This window comes from Hoplias malabaricus, chromosome 12, assembly GCF_029633855.1.
Source record: "Hoplias malabaricus isolate fHopMal1 chromosome 12, fHopMal1.hap1, whole genome shotgun sequence".
NCBI classification, from domain to species: domain Eukaryota; kingdom Metazoa; phylum Chordata; class Actinopteri; order Characiformes; family Erythrinidae; genus Hoplias; species Hoplias malabaricus.
Window position 1 is genome coordinate 25,916,419 of NC_089811.1, and position 14,754 is coordinate 25,931,172.

The 14,754-nt window shown below is 37.1% G+C and overlaps 1 protein-coding gene across 1 annotated transcript; it reads right to left on the reverse strand.

The window, feature by feature from the left end:
- Positions 1–2,824: 2,824 nt before the first annotated feature.
- stam2 (signal transducing adaptor molecule (SH3 domain and ITAM motif) 2) lies at positions 2,825–14,556 on the reverse strand. The gene is made up of 14 exons (XM_066641100.1): positions 14,304–14,556; positions 11,533–11,617; positions 11,154–11,229; positions 10,541–10,636; positions 10,278–10,424; positions 8,961–9,030; positions 8,560–8,752; positions 7,453–7,547; positions 7,281–7,366; positions 7,077–7,164; positions 6,762–6,816; positions 6,522–6,678; positions 5,034–5,179; positions 2,825–4,915 (listed from the first exon to the last, which is right to left on the reverse strand). The coding sequence occupies exons 1-14, from the start codon at positions 14,341–14,343 to the stop codon at positions 4,726–4,728; spliced, it is 1,524 nt and encodes a 507-aa protein (XP_066497197.1). The 5' UTR covers positions 14,344–14,556; the 3' UTR covers positions 2,825–4,725.
- Between the last annotated feature and the right edge of the window lie 198 nt (positions 14,557–14,754).

The following is a 14,754-nucleotide window of genomic DNA, read 5'->3' on the forward strand; positions in this document are numbered from 1 at the left end:
TCAAGCTATTCAACACCAAACTCAGTCATCCATGTTTTTATGGACCATGCTTTGTGTACTGGTGTGCAGTTATGTTGGAACAGTAAGAGGCCATCGTCAAACTGTTCCCACAATGTTGAGCCTGAAATTGTCCAAAATCGCTTGGTATGCTGAAGCATTAAGAGTTCATTTCACTGAAAAACAGCCTCACACCATAACAACCCCCTCCACCAAAATTTTACTTGGCAAAATACAAGCAGACAAGTACTGTTCTCCTGACAACTGCCAGACCCAGATTCGTCCATTGGATCGCCAGAAAGAGAAGCATGATTCATCACTCCAGAGAACACGTCTCCACTGCACTAGAGTCCAGTGCTTTACACCACTGCATCTGACACTTTGCTTTGCACTTGGTGATATAATGCTAGATGCAGCTGCTCAGCCAAGGGAAACACATCCCATAAAGCTCTCTGCCCGCTCTTCTTGAACTAATCTAAAGGCCACATGAAGTTTGGAGGTCGGTAGTCACTGACTCTGCAGAAATTTGGAGACCCCTGCACACTATGCCCCTCAGCATCTGCTGAACCCACTCTGTAATTTTATGTGGCCTACTACTTCTGAATTGCTGTAGTTCCTACTATACTCCACTTTGTTATAAAACCACTAACATTTGACTGTGGAATATTTAATAATGAGGAAATTTCACAATTCATCTTGTTGCAAATGTGGCATCGTATCACAGCACCACGCTGGAATTCACTGAGCTCCTGAGAGCGACCATTGTTTCACAATTTATTTTCTTTCTTTCTTTTTTGTAGATACAGTCTGCATGCTTTGGTGCTTGATTTTATACACCTGTGGCTATGGAAGTGACTGGAATAAACACAGAGGGAACTGGGTTCATTCATTCATTCATTGTCTGTAAGTGCTTATCCATTTCCGGGTCATGGTGTTTCCAGAAGCTACCCGGAATCACTAGGTCAAAGGCAGGATCACACCCTGGAATGTGCGCCAGTCCTTCACACGGCAACACAGTCACACATTCACTCACACCTCTGGAGACTTTGAGTAGCCAGTCCACTTACCAGCATGTGTTTTTGGACAGTGGGTGGAAACCGGAACACTCAGAGGAAACCCACGACACTGGGAGAACACACCAAACTCCTCACACTCACTGGAAATAATATGTCCCCATTTAAATATTTATATTTGAACCATGTTTTGGTCAAAATTGCACAAGGTTTTTATATAATTTGTTATGAATCCATATAACTATCTTTATATTTTGTTCTGGTAATATGTTCAGAGATGTTAAAATGTTTCAGAGATTCTCATAGGATAATGCAGAGGAATCAGGAACCATACATAAACATGTAGCTTCCTGAGAAATGCCGTAGAACAACCTGTATCTACTAGCATGCAGTGTAAAAAGAATGAAAGAAAGAAAGAAAGAAAGAAAGAAAGATAAAAACAGCAAAGGAGTTCAGATTTGTGTTTGGGTGAAAGTGATAACATTTGAAAAATATTCAGAAGGGGGCAACTCAATCAATGCACTTCACTAGGATCAATTCACTCTGCACCAGGATCCGTTGTAAATTACCAAAAGTCCTACTGTTTAGATTTTTATAAAACATAATAAAGAAACAAGTGACTATTTCCTTCTTTTCAAAATGCCAGCACTACATAATTGAAGGTAATGTTATTAAATGTAAAACCATTGAAGTCCTACACAAAGCTTCCTTCACCTGCTGTGCTATTCATAGGCCTATTATGTATAATAAATGCCTTCAGAAGGGCAGTATAGAATGCAAAATGTCAGACACCCTGGTGTACTTTCTCCTGGGCATATCCCACAAAGGCAGACGGAAATCAGGGGAGTTGAAAGAGTTGTCATTCTATAGATTAATATGGCATGTTTTCCATGGAGCTTGGCCTATCTGTACCTGTAAATTGCTACTTTTTCCTAGAATTTATGCGAATAGACCCAAGAGGTGATAACGGATGTAAGCATATTAATTATGGATACATGTTGAAGTCTGCAACAACTCTACTGGTGGTACTAATTTAAAAATGTCTTAATTCTTTTATATTTTTCTTTCTTCAGTTCATTCATTGGATATAACTCCATATCCAGATTTGTGTGTCATGGAGAATCCAGATGCCTACCCAGAATCACTTGGCAAGAACACACCCTTGATGAGGCACCAATCCATCACATGGCAGCACACACTCACACCAATGGACACTTCTGCATGGCTAATCCATCTACCAGTGTTTGTTCCTGGATTGTGGGAGAAAACCAGAACACCCAGAAGAAACCCATGCAGAGAGAGAGTGAACCTCTCTCCATTTCTTGAATAAAATCATTGAATGTAAGTTAGCCACATTCTGTTCTGCTTCCAATAGACACTCACATTCACACAAGCAACTAACCCAATACATGTTAGCTGCCTTCAAAATGTCTTTCCCAAGTTTAGATAAAATGTCAACAGGAGATATTGCCTAGATTACTCATTCGTTCCTCTAAGGTGGCAGTGGATCTACAGCCTATACAAAATCACTAGGTGTAAGGCAGCAACACACACTCAGCTGTGGGAGAAAACCAGCGCTCTAGGAGTTAACTCACATAGACACAGGGAGAACACACCAAACTCCCAAAAAAGAAAAAAAAAAAAAAAAAAAAAAAAAAAAGATATTTAAACCCAGGACCCTGGAGCTTTATTGCAATGAAACTATGACACTATTAGATTTAAGAAACCACACAAACCTTGAAAACCACCAAAAGTTTAATCATGGAATAAACTAGACTAAAAGCTTTGAGAAATAGGAAAAAAAAAACCCTAACTTTATATTTTGTTGTGAGATGACAAGGCAGCGCTTAACTGTTATTTATGAGTTTGATTCCAAGAAAACTGTGTTTTCTGTGTTTCTACCTTACTCACTGTGTTTCTCACTGTGAGTAAGGTACTCCTTGCCCAACTAAAGAGGAAATCCACTGAACAGTAGACTAATACCAGTGTCACAATCTGAAATATAACACTTAATATCCATAAGTGTTTCTGGAAAATGCAGCATGTGAATCACAAGGCAAATTTATTTGGAAAGATATTAGAATTCACTGTGTTACAAAAGTAATATTATAAACATGAACTCAGGAACCAGGTCAACTTTGATGTTATAAAACATGGAGTCTGGTAGAAGTGCACAAGCCAAGGAACATTCCCTCTATTTCTGATCAAACATACAGGTTTACAGCAGCATCTGAAATAAATTCTATAAATTGCATGTTTTTGTTCTTATTTTTTTTTACTTACATTGTCTGACAGAACAAGGCATCTGGTGGTACATGTTTATGAAGTTAAGGTGCAATACAGAAATGTTAAGATATGTTACATCTAATATACAATATTCTTGTTGAGGCAGGTTAAGAAAATAGATACAATAATTCTGTCTACTTCACATGTTTTTTCATCTCGACAAATTGTTTCACTGTTTAATAATTCAATATGGGAAATATTACTCAAAAATTGAGGTTCTTCCAAATCTACTGAATGGAATAATAATTTTTTACACTTACACAAAACACAAATGAAAGCAAAGCATTCCCTAAGTCTCAATATATGACAAAAATTTGGTCAGAGGGAAAGACAGCTGTCCACCCAAATCTATTTTCAAAGAAACACATCTACAACTTGTGAAAACAAGAAAAAGAAATCACACAAAGCCATAACAGGCAACATTCAAAATTTTCATCATGATTTGTTTGTGTAACTTTACAGAAGTTAAATTAGAAGTCCAACAATAGTGAACACCCAAAAAGCAAACACAAGTAGTACTTGCGTATTAAAAAGGTAATTTCTACATTGAAACCATAAAGATTATCCATATAGGGATTGCATTTGTGCCCACTTTCAGCTGAAGGCCAAGCATACGAAAGCTCTGTACAGGATGTGAGCTTCAATTTCTGCAGTTTATAGCAGTACCACCTAACAGCTGCTTCTCACATCCCATCCCTCACACAACCCTGACAGCAGCCTGATTCTAACACAAAAGGCATTTCACTGTCATTCTAAACCTGTAAACCTGGATATTAGCCAAAATGCACTGGCAAGCCATGTTCCATTATTTCAGCATTTGGAGAAATATGAAAGTGAAAAACTATGAAGTGAAAAACCTTCATTATTAGTTGTGTCTTTGTAAGGTTTTAATTACCTTCTGGAAGGCAGCGAGATATGAAGGCTAAAACAATCAAACTGTCAGTCTGGCATGAGATTTGTCTCAGCACAGCACAAAGAAAGATGAAAAACTAAACAAAACTTAGAACGAAAAAAAAAACCCAACAGAACAAAGCACATCCTGTCTAAAAAGAATGCTCTCACTTCCAAAGTAAAATGAATTCTCGCAGGCTGGCTTAAATTCTCCATTTAGGGCCAGAAGTACTTCACAATCTTCATTTGTATGCTGGTGTAGAAGGGCCATAGTTGCATAATTAAAAAAAAACATGCACACAAAACCTTACCAATTGGGTAGAGACATATGCAGAAAACATAAAAGCCATGTTTGTGGAAAACAGCTTCTTTTTGGAGCGAGTGTACTGGCATTCCTCGAATGAATAGCACATCTTTCCTGTAGTGATTTACTACTGAGCCAAATGTCTACGATCTACCTTGCAATAAATCAAGAAATAGAACCTTATCATGTTTTGAATCTGTGTTGGCAGGGATGCACAGCTGTAGAGTCACAGCTTCACAGAAGGGGCTGCTGGTAGAAGGCTGCCTGCTGCTGGGCTGAAGGGGGGGCAGGTGCTGCCATTGGATAAGAGGTTGGAGGCATACCAGGATTAGCGTTTTGATAAGCAGACATGTCCATAGCCACACTCATCTGTGGAGGATAGGTGCCAGGTCCTTGGTTCATATATGGTGCACCCATACCACTGCTGCAAGAGGATCACATCAAAACGAGTAAAATGATCAACCTATAAAATGAGCATCAAACTGAGACACACACAAGTGGTCATCATGTCATTTTTCTGAAATATAGGAACTCACAAGTACCTGACAGGGTAGGGTGACTGTGCTGGCTGACTGGGGGCTGTAGAGTTGACAGTGGGGGGCATAGAGCAGAGTGGTGCAGCTTGGTCCGACCCAAGACTAAAGCCTTGTGGAATACTTCCAGGCATGTAGGCCTGGCCTGGATAACCCTAAGAAAATTTGGGAGCAAATAAATGAGACACATCATCAGTCTCCATTCAAGCAATCCACCATACACATATAACCCAAGGGTCAATACCATTTAACCCCTTGCCCCAACCTCTTTATTTTACCCAGGGGTACGGTGTCTCCACTCTTGTGGGGATAGAGGGGTAGGACAAAATGATATGTATACATGTCCCTATAAAATAGAGAATTTTTTTTGTGGCACACTCAAAACTGAGTGTTATAAATGCCTTGTGAATCACAAGAAAGGCAGCACACCATAAAAAAAGTATTTCATCATCATCTTTTCCAATTAATCCATTTCAGGGTCGCAGTTAAATAAGTATTTTCTCTTCTAAAATCAATCTTTATTTTTGTTTTATTTTCAGTTTAATGCAATTTCTGCATATGACCCATTATCTCATAACAAGCATAAAACCTCACTAGTAGTATGCTGAGATCTCAGATGGTAGCTACTAAATTTCCAGTTCCTCCTTTACATTCTGATACTTGAGGTTACTGCAACATTTAAGGTGGAACTGTAAGGTTAGAATGAATAGCTGCTGAAAATACAACTTCATATCAACTGATGATGTATTACATTTTTTAATTGTTGTCCCATTTCATACAGGAAGATTTTAACTACTTAGTACCAAGGGGTAATTAATTCACACACACACACACACACACACACAATTTGCAGTATGTGAAAACACAAATTACGATGCCCACAAATGCAATGCAAATGCACAGTCCTGCTGTACACAGTGTTTGCTTTTATGTTACTGTGGCAGTTAAACCTACCAGAACTCTCAAGGGGGCAAAAAGACAGAGCAGATCTTGGCCAAGCTTGGTTGACAATAGAACTCTCCTTGATGTAATTCATAATGTAACGCAATCACAAGCTGCATACTAGGTATTGCAGCATTACACATTTAAGAATAAAACATTACTCAATTACATTTGTGTAATCTCAAAGGATTGGTGTTAGTGTGCTTGCATAAAGTATGTTTCAGCGTAAGAGAGCTAGGGTATTTCTAACCAAATATGCCTAATCTTAAGTTTGACCCAAATATAGGCATGGAAAACAAATATTTTTCAGAATAATCCATTTAGGAAGTGAATGTAAATCCCAATGTAATGCAAGCTGCTACAATTACATTTGCCACAATATAATAAATATATTCTTTGTCAGAGTATCAAGAAATGTAGTTTTAAAAGTACAGACCATACATCACTTTCTATTTTGTTTTCAGTAATAAATTTTCCTGTGTGCAATTCAGACTTTCAAAAGAAAGGGGAAAGCAAACCCAGTAAGCATTGTTTATATATATGTATTTGTGTAACCTGCATAGCCACTGCAGGGGGAGCTGCTGGATAAGTGCCCTGGAGAGTCTGCATCTTTGTGTAGGCTGAGTACATAGGAGCCTCATTCATCAACTGGTTATAGAGCTCCAGGGCCTCCAGCACCTTCACGTTCAGCTCAGATAACTCCGAGTGCTTCCTGCCAGATAGAAGGGGTCAAAGTGTTGATATTGATTTTATTCCACAGATAGACTGACATGAGCTAATATTACTTTAACAAACCTGTCAAGCTCCTCCAATTTTTCATCAATTAATGGGTTCATCTGTGCACATGCGCCTGAAACCAAAACATTAAAAAATGAATGTGATAACACACCTAGGGCTCTCATTTGAATAAATTAACTTATCATTGCTAACTGAAAATGCAGTAGCTCAATGTTCCCTTATGTGGCAGCTGCATAATGAATGGATCTAGAGAAATACTCCATAGTTAGATGAAAAAATTCTTAACGTTAATTTATCAAATAAATCTTTTCTCTTCTGAAGAAACCTATTTTTAGACCCATGATGATTTTTAAGGCGACATAAGATCTATACCCTCCAAAGCAATTAGCTCAGAGCTGTCAGGTGTGGCATCAGCTGGATCTGTGTTCTGAAGTAAGTATAACGTTTTGTCCATCTTCTCCTGTTGAGGATACAGAAGGCACATGTGATTTAAAGTTTCATTTTTATCTGCCATCATATGCTTTACTGCTAATATTTTGCCAAAAATGCTGGTAAAAATATCAACATTAAACCTACCTCATCTATGTGTACTGGCTCAGGCTCCTCTGCCTTCACTTCTACTTGGGGCTCCTCAGGAACTACGGTCTTCTCTACAAATGTGACTAAATAAAAAGACGTTTTTGGAGTTCCACAAACCATGATGGTGGAATAATGAAGTATTTGAGAGTATCATTTTAATGAATGTTACCTGGTTCCGGTTCTGCATTTAGATTATTTGTAACAAAATTAGATGGAAAAAGTCCAACCCCTCTGTGGTTTTCTCCTTTCCACCAATTTGGGTCACTGTTAAATCAAAGAAAAACACTGTATTATGAAAAAAATCAAATATAATTTGTAGAAATCTGTTACAAAGGCAACAGATCACAGCTTAAAACAGCCCGGTTAAAATGAAACATAACTTTTAAATCGTTTTGACAGTTAGGTCTAACACAAAAATAAATATAATATGCTCACTATTAACTGAGGTAAGTTATTATTATCATTATTTGTTGGGTTTTTTCAGTGGGTAGATTTCATACTTTTACTTTCTGTTGGCAACAGAATGTAAATCAATATCACAATTAATTGTACGTTTTACCACAATTACAATTAATGAACAATTATTTGTTTTTGCATTTTTCCCCCTCATAGTTCAGTGACGAGGCTTGTACTGTAAATATGCTCCAGTATTAAAGCTGAGATATTTTTTCTAAGGTTGCTGGGAGATTGTTCGTCTCTTGTTTTTGAGCACTGTTTATATCTGGTGTATGATTTTGCTTTGGTGGTTGAAACATATATTTGTTTTTTTTCTCAGCGTTTACATTTGACTGTTTTTACAGTGTTGTATTAATTATAGTCAAAACACAGCATATCCAAACCACAGACGCTGTGTTTTTCTTTGGTTGCTTCCACGTTGCAGATGAGGGCAGAAACAGGCGAGTACAGCTTGGTAGCGTGGTTTTAAAAGGGACAGTACACAAGCACACAGTGGGGACATGACATAGAATACATTTTTTAGAAGTTAAACATAATTGGTCTAATCGACATAATCTTGTCTACGTCGATTATAATTTCTGAATGTCCATTTTGATTCATCTTCGATTAATTGCCCAGCCCTAATAAGAAATATGTTTACTTAGCCATTTTAGACTTGTACTTTCAAAACTTTGGCTTAATTCTTAATTAAGATTTAATGACCATGACAGGTCCACTTCACATAATCCATATAGCGTTCGCATAATTTCTCTTTAGTTGAGTGCTGAGTTCAGTTTCTTTGTCCTCTATCAAACTACCAACAAAATTGGGAATATGTTACCTGTCATCTAGAACCAAAACAAGCTCTCCAGCCTTAAATGTGAGTTCGTTGTCCTCTGCTGCCTCAAAGTCATAGAGGGCGCGTACTTTGCGTGACTCTTTAACTGCATTCATATTGAAAGGTGGGTCAGGTGTCACAAAGAGCGGTCGAGTCTCAGCTTGCTGCTTCTGCTCCTGCAAAGACAGCTCAATGGCTGCACAGAGGCACACACAGAGACATTCAACAGTCCAGTTTCTTGGAAAAACAATGATTCATGACTATCAATGATTAATAAATGATTTACAGAGTGCAAGCCTCTATGATCAAAATGTTTATAAGTAGTGCAAACAATCTATCAAATATTAAGCAAACACAATCGTTTCAAATACAAAAAAAATCACTAAACAGCTGGGAAGGATCACCTTTGGCAAGGTCGTCATCATCAGATCCTCGGCTGGTGACAGGATTGCTGCTGGATTTGCTGCTGGAGCTCTGCAGTCAACACAGATCAATGCAGCCAGAGGTCAGCACTGGTCAAACTTCAAAGAAAGCACAGTCTCATCCATCACCACAAAACCTTGTTTAAAATACCTGCTCACGACTGTGATTTTTACTGCAGTGCACAACATTGAACCAAAACTCACAGCTCTTCACTGGGTTTACATGAAGCTGCGCTGCCATCTACGGGTATACACCAGTACTTCCAACTATTATTTACATCAAAAGAAAGAACCTATGACCTAGCAACCCATATCAAGATGTAGGCCAGGACAGTTTGGAAATCATTATAACAGAGGGCATTTGCAGTTTCACAACCTTTTATGACCAACACGGTCATAGTCATGGAAATGATTCATAGAATTTATCTTGGAATAATCCATAGCCAGAAGACTTCCCACGATTGCCATAACCCAGATAAAACAACACGCAATATGTATTTTATTAGAGTCAAAACAAGTGTCGAAAACAGAAACTCATGAGAGAGCCTTGGCTCTACTTAAAATATGTGAAAGGAAATGCCATTGTACATTCTCAGCCCCCTCCACCCATGCATATTTTCTCCCCTCAGTGCTAAAATACCCATCTAATTTCTACAAGCAAATAGTGGTATCAATACAGCAAAGACCACCAATAAACCTGACCTTAATCACAGATGCAGCAGCTGATATACTGATCCTGGCAAGTTCCATGAAGTTTCAGGGTGGTATTCCAACATGTGGTAAAATGACAAATTGATAATTTATTCAGAACTGACCTAAATGGTAGCAAACCAAGTAAGATATTTATGTAGGCCAAATCACAGAGCAGGGCTATGGGACATAAGATGCAATATTCCATAATGTTGCTGGGTATCACAATGACATGACAACTGATGGACAGTAACTAAAATAGTGTTTCTGACTAGGTGTTTCACAAGTACAGGGTGTGCTATTAAAACATAAAATTACAAAAGCCGTTCACCCTTCTTTAAAATAGAAAATGTAAGGAAAGAGTAGCTTTTGTGTATCTTAACTGACCATTAAGCCAAATGGATTTTTTTATTTTAAACCAAGAACTTTTCTAAAAAATCAACTCGTAACGTAGTTAAAAAAAACAAATCTGAACAAAAGGATCTCAATTCCAGATTGAAGTAAAAAAATATTTCATGTCATATTCATAGACCAGTAACTATCAGAATGAAATTAACACAATGAAGCTGAACACAGACCATGTGGGAGACAGAAAATCCTTGTGGGTACCTTAGAGCCAGAAGGGGGGAAAGTCACTCCTTCCTCCTTCAGAGCTTTGATGGTAGCACCAACAAGGCTCAGCTGCGGATCATTCTGGAACTCATCAGCCCACTCTACCATGAGGCCTTTTAGTTTCTCACTCACTTTGGGATGAGCCTGGAAGACAGAGTAGGACCACGCCATTACTGGCAGGAATACTTCAATTTTAAAGCAAAACATATATATATTATTTAATGGAGATACAATAATATTTACAGAGAGCATCATCTTACTTTGTTTAACAAGCTTCGGACTTCACTTGCAAACTCTCTGGAACAGATTTCTAGATGGAAGATTTTTCCACTGTTTGCAACGCAAGCACCAAGCAACTACAGAAGAAGAGTTTCAAAATTAACAAAATGCGCAACTACAATCCATGTCACATTGTCTGCTGAAGTGCTTATGTAAATAACTCAATTATTTTAAACACCTGACCAGTAAATAATGTGAAACTTCATATACTATAAAACAACTATCTCTAGATATACAGCAATATAAGTGAACATTTTCCTTCACCCTTTCCAAATAAAATATTGGTAATTTATTGTATAGCTACTTTAATGTTGAGAAGATTTACAGAATGTCAACAATAGAGAGAAACAATGCACATGAAGAATACGACAGATCACTCAGACACTGATAACTGGAACTATCAAATGCTGCTATGCTCTGGAAGAGGTTATTAAATATCATAAACCTTCTTATATATTTATGAAAGGCCAAAAGAAAAAAAGCCACCAAAATACAGAAACACAGAGAACAGACTGGAAGAGTGGGTGTGAAATAGTTTAAAAAGGTAATTTCCATATAATTCCCTCTAACTGGAAGTGAGAGTTTTGCACTCACTGTTAAGGCCTGCATGGCAACATGAGGAACCTTATGGTTGGCTCGCTTCATAATTGACCTGAGACAATCCTTCGCACTGTGAAAAATCAGATGTGAATTCAGTTAGAAAAGAGACAGAGATTGGGACTAATGAGCAGTGTGGTCCAAATAGAGACCTACACACATGTGACTAATATGAAGTCTGTTTCACATAAGAAAGACATTACTGTCATGAAATTCTTCATTAATATATTCAATTTGGCAAGGGACATAACAACACAATTGGCATTATTTAAAACATACTGAACAGAGCTATGTTTGGCCCATAATTAATTCTCAATATCAACCTAAACAATACTTAAAATAAAGGATGTCTTGTGTGTGCATGAATTAGGCTCACCCATTTGGTGTTGTTCCAACTCTGTCACAAATATCCATAATAAGGCCCCAGTCGTCTGTTGTGTTGTTTTCATTTGTTACCTTTTCTGAAAACACAAAATAGGAAAAAACATTAGACCTGCTTAAAAAGTTATGCCCAAGGTCAATTAATTCTTTAAAACTTAAAGTGATTGAAAGACAAGGTACCAACAAAAAAAAGGACCATTATCAATAAAAATAATCCAGAATGGATATACATAATTAATCTAGTTCAATCCAGTAATGTTTAAGGAGTTTTTAATTAAACCAAAATGCATTTAAAAGTTTGGAAAATATTTAAAAAGAAGCATTTGTATCAGCTATACTGAAAATGTTAATATTATCAAAGTGTTACTGTGCATTTATAATTTAAAAAACAATAATTTACCTACAACATAATCAAACACAGGGACTAATGTGGAGTGTTTTCTATGTATGTATTAGCAAATTAATACGTTTTTTTTTTTTTTTTTCAACCAATTGCCGACTAAATTCAGGGAGGCAGACTATGCTGGCATGTAAATATGATTTCTGTGCCTTCCTGCTTGCCACAAACAACTATCAAAATTTGCAAGTACATTTGCATTTGCTCTGCTAATCTTTCTACATGAACAAACTCTGGCCTTACATCTGCAACAACTCTCTGAAGCTTGAGACATTCAATATTTTGGTCAGTGAGACTTGAGGACTGATGATAAAAGTAATTAAAAATCTAAGTTACAAATGAGAATGTGAAAATAAAACAAATAAACCTGCAACCACACAGAAAACCTAGCACGAGTTAGCTTCAACAGTAGATGTGTGCCAGTATTTATAAACGAGGTATATTGTGATGTTTAACACATTGAGTTGTACTTTGAAATATCATCTATGCCGTCATGATTTCATTAAAATTACTTTAGATCCATAACAGCTTTAGATTCCTAAGTTTTGTAAACCCATGCTTTATTTTATGTTTGTGATAGTTTACATTTTTTAGAGTTATATTAATCTGAGCACCTTCACAGACGTGATACGCATTGCAACAGGAAAATGAGGATGGCTGTGGGAGTCTATAATGAGCCATTAGGGAATTTATCCTGAAAATATGTTTAGAAATCCCATAAATATTTAACCCTCAACACAGTACACGTGTATGCACAAGCATCTTTTTTTCCCTCCAACTAATACAATGTAAAAATGTAGATCTTTAGATTACAGCCTTCTGCAAATACCTCCTAAACATAGAAAACATGCAGAGGGCTCTTTATTATTATGCTTCAAAAAGTGTGGAAATCTGTTTGTTCTTATAAGGACACTGTAAAAAACAAATCAAAAACAACAACAACAACAACAAAAAAAACAATCTGAAAACTTCTCTTTAATATAACTGTTAATTAAATGCCAAGTCTCTTTTTTATTTATATTTAGTCTGTAGTATTCATTTTTAATTTGATCTGGTTGAGTTTTATCTTTCCTAAATTACTGTTAGAATTCAAATGAAGGCTGTAAAGCACTGAGCTGCTACATGTATGAAAAGAACTCTAAAAATGGTGTCTGTTTTATTATTATTATTATTATTATTGGTATAATTATTACTGTAAATATTAATGATTCAAATTAAATTTAATATTTATATCAGCAACCTACTGACATAATGCTTTTTTTGTCAAAATTATGACAGATAATAGAAATCAGTTGAACATAACATTTTCGGGGCCCTTGCACAAAACAAGGGCTGCGGAGAATCAAGGCCTAACCACTTTTACGCATTTTGGGCTTGCCCAATTTTTCAGGTTTTTTTTTTTTGGAAATATATACAGCTAACAATAAAAGGCATCATTAAATGAGACATTGTATTTGGACTGATTCTGAAATAACTATTGATACAACTCATATACGATGAGTTATGAACAATAAACAAGTGGTTACAGTCTGACCACTAATAATGCAAAGATGAAAACTTATTAATGAAATGTGTGAAATGAAAAGACTAAAAGTGAACATCTTCAGAACACACAGGGAGAAGTGGATCACATACAGAGGAAAGCTGGGGATCAGGGGAATTTTCCTTTACACACATACATATATATATAATATACATATATATAAATCACATAAATCATCAGGCAGCCCCTTCATAGCAATGACATTCTCAAGATTGTAGGACCTGTACCTCTGACAGATGAAGAGAGGGGACAGGTTTGTGTTGGGTGTGTTGTTCTATTTATGTTTGTTTGTATTACTTTTAAAGTTCGTCTTTCTGTGTCATAAATAAAAAATAAAATAAAAATTACAAAACTAAAGCATTTAAAGAAATCAAATATCCTAAAAAAGAGTTAACAGCTAATTAATACGAGAGTAACATTGTCGTAAGAGCAGAGCCTCACTCCCTCTCAGGGGGATTTAACAATAACTTTGACAAAAGCAGTGTCCAACATCAGTCTAGTAGAGTGCAATAATAACCCTTGTCCCTTTGTGAAATGTGAACACTTGTGCTGACTCTGATGGGTATTTTTTAGCTACTTTCCAGTAGTGTCATAACACAACAAACGCGGAAATGATGAGACTAGCCTCTGGAAATGTCCCCCAGCTGGATCTTCACATCCGAGCTTTACCACAAATGAGTGTAAAAGATTTGTATCTGTGTGTGTCAGAGCGAGCTCTGAAAGTTGCGATATTGATCAGTTAATATGTTTTCTGTCTCCGAGTCTCAGTCCGTTAGCTCCAAGTGCTGACACACACACACACACACACGCACATACACACACTTACCGACGTCATGATCGAACTGGTTCTGCCCGAACAGCGGCATCTCGGCTTCTTTCTTCGGCTGATAATGACAGACGTCGTCTTCGTATTAATTTTGGTTGATGTCTGATGTCTGACTGAGTCTCTCGCTCTGATCCATAGAAGTCCGTTCACTCTCCAAACTGCTGCTCTTTCTCTTCCGTCAACTTCACCGTCTGCCCCGAGAGCGCCTGAAGACAATTAAACGTTCGGTATTCATTTCTTAAACAAACACACATCCAACACCCCGACTGGATTTTTCGTCATGTCCACCTGCTCACACACGAAATCTAAATACAACACCCTCCAGAAATCATCTTTATTTTCAACAGGCAGGACCGAGACTTCTTTATTTACAGTTGAAGGCAAGTGGTGAAACACTGCCGCCTGCTGGAGAGTCGGAGAACTATTTACTGTGATGTGTTTGTCTTCCTTC

Excerpts from the sequence above, each read along its gene's own strand:
- stam2 (XM_066641100.1), bottom strand. The coding sequence starts at position 14,343 with ATGCCGCTGTTCGGGCAGAACCAGTTCGATCATGACGTCG. Across the intron at positions 7,548-8,559 it reads GTTTTGGTTCTAGATGACAG|TGACCCAAATTGGTGGAAAG; the intron begins GTAACATATTCC and ends TTGATTTAACAG. Across the intron at positions 6,679-6,761 it reads AAATTGGAGGAGCTTGACAG|GAAGCACTCGGAGTTATCTG; the intron begins GTTTGTTAAAGT and ends TCTATCTGGCAG.